This window comes from Balearica regulorum, chromosome 1 (genome assembly GCF_011004875.1).
Source record: "Balearica regulorum gibbericeps isolate bBalReg1 chromosome 1, bBalReg1.pri, whole genome shotgun sequence".
Lineage (NCBI taxonomy): Eukaryota > Metazoa > Chordata > Aves > Gruiformes > Gruidae > Balearica > Balearica regulorum.
Genome location: NC_046184.1, coordinates 149,868,277 through 149,875,226, shown reverse-complemented (window position 1 = coordinate 149,875,226; position 6,950 = coordinate 149,868,277). Strand labels below are relative to the sequence as shown.

Below are 6,950 nucleotides of genomic sequence, written 5' to 3'. Positions count from 1 at the left end.
CAGTTTATATTATGGATTCTATATGCCAAACTATATAATGTAATTTTGCAATTGATGGTAGGAAAGCAAATAAAAAAGTCCTTTAAAAAGGAATCTGTAGTAATACAATTGGAATGCAACTTGCTGTTACAAACTCTACTAAATAATGGCAACCTGTTTATTTTATCAAAAAAGCTTTATTTCTATAACACTTTATATATAGTGTACTACTAAGTAATGATAATGAAAAAAAAAAGTCACGTGGCTTTCTTCAAAGCCTGGCAGTTCCTTTACTCTTGCCGTTTTACATGAATAGAAGGAAAGCAGGGTCATTCTGACTGAGGGAGGTCTCTGCCTCACCCAGTGCAGCCCTATAGGCACCAGCTATAGTAGGATAAAGGGCTTTAGTAATCATCATAGTTGACACCTGCTCCGTGCCTGAAGGTGTGTGGATTTCGTGGGCCAATTGGTGAATCTTCATCGTAGTGGTGTTGGTAGTATCCACCATAGTATTCATTACGAGCACGCCCTAAACTTGTCCAGTAAGAGATGTCATCTTCAAATTTCTGCCAAAGAAAAGAAAACACTTGCTTTCCAAGCCTGAAACTTTGCAACAAAGAGAGTGAAACAGAAGTGGTGCAAGAGGTTCCTTTTGTCACTTTCAGAAATTCAGATTCTTTGCGTATTTGTCAAAACAAAATCTTTAGCTCTAAGGGGTTTTGTGACTCGTACCTACCTTCTCTATGGGATCATCAGGGCCCCAAGTGCAGTTGTTCTCCTGCCCAGGACTGTGAAGCGTTTAAACTGAGAGTGCCTTCAGCTGAAACATGCACTGACCACCTTTAATATTCATATTTTCTTGTCAGTGGGGGACTATAAAAACATTTCAATGTTTTCTACTTAAAAAAATCTCAAGGTTTGGTTCCCTGTTGCCCTGTGCCTTTAGTCACGATGTCCCTGACTGCACAGTGGGTACAACAGGCTTTCGCTTTATGCCTGTGATCTTTCACTCCCATTTTGTATGGGTAAAAACAAACGTACAGTGCAGCCTTCTAGCTATGGAAATGCAAAAAGCAGTTCAATTCTGCTCACAACAGCAGAGGGAAAACAGTGTGCAAGGATATCAAATACTTGCCAAGCCAAAGCCTTTCCATCTGAATGATTCTTTGGAAATATTTTTGGCTGAGATTTGAAAAAAAAAAAAAAAAAAAAAGAAGTTTCGCAAAATACACAATGGGTAAGTATGGCCCAAGTCCTTTGCTGGAACAAACAGTTATTTCATTGTTAAAACTGTGTCTTAATACTCAAGAAAACCTACTAAGTGGATTCATTGTATCCCATAACAGGCCTCATTTCAGTTTTTGAAATGCACACAGGAACTCAGAGAAGAATTAATCTTATCTGCATGGTTTGTCCTTGTTACTTATTTCTTGGTATTTGCCCCCAGTCTTCAGTTTCTGATGCACTAAACCACTTTTCCTATTTTTCCTCTTCCTATTGGGGGAGGGGGATATAGCCATGCTGTTAAAAAGTCACTTTTATCTGCATAATTTCCAGGAGGATATAAAAATTGTATCCTTCATTATTTCAGTCCAAGCAAAGGATTATTTTTCTAATTGTTCCAGCTTTGAAAATGAGTGCATTCATCTTCTAAGCAATTCACATAGCATGAAGGTCCAAAATGTACTCCAGCTTGCCTGTGCCAATGCAGTCTCATTAAACTTATTCATGCAGCTGACAGAAGCCAAGAATTCAACATCTATAACTACTTTTACCTCTTATTAACGTAGAAATTATTCTACATGTGGGACTGCAACTAAATGCACATTTTTTGCCCTATTTCAGCATCTATTTAGTAGAGCTTTGTGCAGAGATGGGGACTCTTGATTCCACTCCAGGGTTTTAAAAATTAACTGTTTTTTTAAAAAAAAAATCCTTCTGATTTGAAGGGAGGTTGGCTGCACATTATCAAATGGTTTTCCTCTCACATTTAGAGTGGAGGCACAGCTGGGCTGCTTGTGATGGTCACCTGCTGCCCGCACCAGAGGCGTATGCATGCATTAGGTAACCTAATGTTAGTTCAATTTCATTGAGGAATGCCAATCACAACCAGCTTGGTGTGGATTTCTCAGCGTGTTAAAAAGCCAATTGATTAGGCTGAGGCTGCCAAATTAATTTCCTGAGATATGATTGATTGTTTTCAGTCTGGCCACCTATTTCTCAAAGCAAACTTTGTATGGTTGTAATTTGTTAAGCTTAAGTTCAGTAGCAGGCAGGAACTCCACACAAGATTTTAATGTCATTTTTCTCTATTAACAAAATAACGCGGAAATCTCTAACAAATATGGAGCTTATATGTCTGTGCAATATCTGCTACTTTAAAAAAAAAAGAAATCACAATGCCTGTGAACAGACAGAGGGCAGCTTCTCCCTGGGTGCCCCCGTGGCTGCACATCCACGGTCGGCAGCCGCTCACTCTAAAGCCCTACCAACTCTGGACAGCCTTACACTCACCGCCTCATCGAACCCCAGGTACAGGAACTGCTGGTACCACTGCTGGACGTCGGGCTGGCTTCGGTCCCACAGCTGGCGCCTCTGGCGTCTCAGGCTGCTTAGGAACTCCTTGGCTGCTGTTTCTTTCACTGACACCTCGGGCTTCACGGCTGAAATTAATTCCCCCCCCCCCCCCCAAAAAAAAAGGCGTGCCAGGAAAGTTTTAGTCAGCCTGAAGCGTACTGCTTGCAGCAAGTAAGAAAATGCTTCTTGCATCGTGCCATCACCTTTGTGCTCGGTGGCACAACGCGTGTCGCGGCAGTAACAGTAATAAACCCAGGAATCGTCGATGTAATAGGATTTCTCTGTTACCCTCGTTCTCTTGGCTTTGATAAAAGCTGTTCTGAGCTCAAAGACATGAGCTAAGTAAGGAGTTTAAATAAACCCAAACTGAAAGAGCATACACTGCGTTGCGCTTTGAGGAGAGTACAGGAGACTGCCCTCCACATACTGCTGTTACAGGAACGGGAAAGAAGAGGAGAGGTGAGGTTAAAAAGCCTGAAGAAGCTGGAGAAACACTGCTAACTTACTAGGGTGAAGGGAGGCACACATAAAAAGGCAGATTTTTTTGAATTTGTTGTGTAAAAATGTAGCTTTTAAATAATGAGTGCTACTAAATGCCCTCTATGCCTGAAAATAAGAGCCCATCAGACTTTCATAGCACAGTGCTTTGTGAATGCATGGGAATGCCCGTTTGGGTTGCCCCATGCCTCAGAGGCAGGCAGTTTGCTGCGGCTGCTGGAGGGATTTATGTACCTCCGTAAGGTATGGATGTGAGGACTGGCTAGCCCCTTGCCATGCACGGAAATGATAAAATGTGGTATGATGTTTGGTCTTCCCGTGAAACAAGAAGTGTAGGAGGAACATCTTAGCTTCAGAGGGTTCGTAGTAATGAGGGAGAGACTGGGAACATGGGTGTGGATGGGGATTTTGGGAGGATGCGAGGGAAGAGGCTGGGGCAGAAGGGGAAGTCGGGTGGAGATGTGAAAACCATTGAAGCAGGAGCTGGGCAGGCTCGCAGGGGGAGGCAAAGGACTGCAGCAGGAAGGAGAATCACGAGGGAAAATCGATAGCTGAGTTGTCACAGAAAGAGTGGGAAACAGCAGGCTGCCCTGCGGTGATGAGCTGGGGACTGGTAACCCAGCGCTCGAGCTGGGTGTTATTACCGGGAAGCGGGACAGCTGAACAAGTGTCAGGTGAACGAGCCTCGCACGAGGGACACCGCCAGCAAGGGAACCAGCACTGTGTACTCAGCCTGCCCGCTTTAGCGCACAACTGGAAAAGGGGAGTGAGGCCGGAATTAAGGGGCTGCATGTTCCCTCCATCATCGCTTCAAGGCTTTGCAGTTCTTCCTCGTCTGGGCCGTGCTGTCTCCGTGCTCCAGAAGCCTCGCCCCAGGGAGTCCCTCTCACCAGGGCACCCGAACAAACAAGCCGACGGCTGCTGGTGCGCAGGGAAGGCGGCTGTTGCAAGTTGTCGCTCCTATCTGCGTGCAAGCACTGCAGAACAGTGAGGTAGGGAACCCACGTGCAAGGAAAACAGCCATGGATGGAGCGCACGTTTTAGGACTGACAAGAAATGGTGGGTGATGCCAGGAAAAACCCAGTGAGAAGTTAGGCAGGCTTGCAGAAAGGGGGAGTCCCCTCTGCGGGGGGGTGTAAATTTTTGCCTCAGACGTAGAGGAGGCAACCTAAACTTCTGGGGTGTGTCAGCCTGCCCCCATCTGCTGCAGTGCTGCTTGTCCCCAGCCAGCTCCGTTTCCATCCCCTTCCCTCAATCAGCAAGCCATTCAGTGGATCTGCCTGCTGGGCCCTTGGCCATCATCTCTCCCATAAGGAGCAGTCTTCCAAGAAGGAAGCACACGTGGGGCCAAGAGGACAAAGGGAACAAGTCAAGGCATCACGAGCAAGCCTGGTTTGCACATTTTCTTCTCTGCACCTGAGCCAGCAGTATTTCCATGCATTATAATTCCTTGGAAAAGCTTGTGACTTCCCAGAACAAACAAGATAAACGCCACGTCTGCCATGCATACACTGGAAAAGGTAGGTGCTAAACTGTGCGGAGCAAACCGCAGGCGTATTGCCTGAGGCTGGGAACGCTGGTTTTCAGAGAGGGCTGTGGTAAGCAGAGCCTCCGGCCTTGCCAGTACCGAGTCCCAAACAGACACGCAGGCACAGGCTCTGCGGGGCTGGCACCGTAAGTGCAGGAGATTTCGGTACGGTATGGAGCAAGAGCGACTGTGCGCTCCCAGCTTTGAACCGGGTGTTTGTACACTGCTCCTCCGACTGCCCTCTCCTCTGAGCTGGAGATCAGAGTGGCAACGCAGTGGCGGCTTTGACTGATAGCAACTGATGCAAAGGAAAAATAAGGGAAAGAACTTTGCTGTCTCTTTACTTACCTTCACGTTTCTGAAGCATCAGTTTAAGCTTATTTCCCCTTGAAAGATCTAGACAAGTAAAAATAAAACACATACGTTTACTAAGAAGGAAAAAACCAACAACAAAAACGTATCTTGAAAAATGCTGAAAGTATTTTTCTCACAGCTCCAGACCACCAGGCAAAACTCTGCAGCAAGTTTCTCCCCAGTGCCTCCCTCTGCTCCCCTTTCCACGCTGCAGGGAAGCTGCTGATGCTCCAGCAGCCTCTCTCCAGCTCTTCTTGGCAAGGGAACCCTGATACTGGCCTTCTGGGCCAATTAACTGATTATATTTTTCAGCAGAAGACTGCAGCCAGTGCCAGTTCTGTGACACAGTGTCCAGGGCGACACGATAACCCTGGAAAACCCTTGTCACGGAGCGAGGGGCATGCTGACAACCAGGCTGCTTCAGAATTTTGCCTCGCAGCCTGTCCCAAATTGCTTCAAAGCCGTCGTCCTGCTGAAGCCCTTTCCCTGAAGGGATCCAAGGCTTTAGCCTTGCAACAGGAGACCTGCAAGCTCTCGGCCGCTCCGAAATGCTTCATTCACTCAAACCCAAGCTCTTTAAAAAAGATGCTCAACTTGCACAAGTTTTGGAGTGACCCACGCAGGACGCAGCGGAAAGCTTTTTCCCTTTCCCCGGCCGTGCGGGGGGTTAGGTTTGCCCACCCCGCACCCCGGCCCGGGCGCTGAACTCACCGGGGGCCGCGCAGAGCAGCAGGAGGACGAGGAGGAGGAGGGCGGCCCCGGGCAGGGCCCCGCGGGGGCACGGCGGCGGCATGGCGGCCCACCTGGGCGGGAGGAGACGGAGAGGATGAGGATGGAGCCGGAGCCCGAGCGGAGGGAAGGGGCTCCCACGCCCGCCCCACGCCGCGCCCCGGCCCGGCCCGACGCCACGGGGAGGGGCGGGGAGGCGCTGCAGGTCTGGGAAACACCCCGCGCTCCCGCAGCCGTGGGCTTCCGTGGGCTTGTGCCCTTTGCGATCGAGCGTGGAGTGAGATGCGTTTCAGTCGGAGTTTAGTGTGGCATGGCACGGATTGCCGGTTCCCAGCAGCGCTTTTTTTTTTGCTTTTTTTTTTTTTAGTGGAACATAATCCAGTGCAACTGGTAAAAGACCTTTCAGCGATTCATGCAGGCTGTTCTTCCAGGGGAATTAAAAAAAAAATAAAAAAAAAGTTGTAGCATGTCATTTAACATTTCTTTACATATAAAGCCAGTTTGTCAGTTGCCTGTAACAGCAGATGGAAATTGAGAGCTTGCCTTGGTGGCAAAATGAATCATAATCAACCAAAGGTGACTTAGTTCAGGGGTTTTTCTCTCCCTTCCTCCCACCCCCCAAGCTCACCAAAAACCACAATGCATTTTAACCGATCAGCTTTATAAAAATAATTTGGAATACTTTTTCTACATATAGACAGGTTTAGCTTATAGTCAGAACTCAGGGACCAAAAGCCAAACTCACAAACTAAAAGTCCTTGCTCAGCAGGATCATAACTGTAACGGTGCCTAAACTTACGCTGCTTTTTCCTAATTCAGATTTAAGCTGCCCTCGGTGAATTCAGCTTCTCTCAGCTCCTTCCCCTGCAAATGCCAGAAATACCCCAGATGAAGCCTAGTGAAATCCTTGCCCGTCCTCGGACACAAACCTCTCTCTTCCCTCGCAGCGGAGACCCACGACACTCAGGAGACCGTTACGGGCGTCTCGCCTCCCGCTGAAGCTGTGCCAGGGTACAGCGAGGAGCGCGGGAGGGATTTAGGGGGAGGCGAGGGTGAGCGAGGGAGAGCCGGGCTCGCTCTGTAACCTACTTGTGAGGAATCTGGCAAGCGCCGGGGCCTCGGCTCCCTCCTCCAAAGATTGTTTCCAGATTGGTTGCAGATGAAGAGACGCACATACTCTGTATATACTGTATATATTGTAATTGTATATAAATATGTATATTGAATACACATGTGTGTATGTACATATAAGTGTGTGTACGGCGGGGGAGCCGTGCAGTGGTGT

The 6,950-nt window shown here is 47.9% G+C and overlaps 1 protein-coding gene across 3 annotated transcripts in view; it reads right to left on the bottom strand.

The window, feature by feature from the left end:
* ECRG4 (ECRG4 augurin precursor) overlaps positions 1 to 6,950 on the bottom strand; it is a 59,034-nt gene continuing 52,084 nt past the window's right edge. Inside the window, exons 1-5 of one of the 3 annotated variants that reach the window (XM_075739033.1) lie at positions 6,595 to 6,682; positions 5,648 to 5,739; positions 4,931 to 4,978; positions 2,494 to 2,642; positions 1 to 545 (exon numbers count right to left, since the gene is read on the bottom strand). In XM_075739033.1, coding sequence (XP_075595148.1) covers positions 384 to 545; positions 2,494 to 2,642; positions 4,931 to 4,978; positions 5,648 to 5,729 — 441 coding nt within the window. In that variant the 5' untranslated portion in view covers positions 5,730 to 5,739; positions 6,595 to 6,682 and the 3' untranslated portion in view covers positions 1 to 383. Of the gene's footprint in view, positions 546 to 2,493; positions 2,643 to 4,930; positions 4,979 to 5,647; positions 5,740 to 6,594; positions 6,683 to 6,950 lie in introns of those variants that run through there. The other 2 variants (XM_075739043.1, XM_075739023.1) reach the window with 2 other exon arrangements.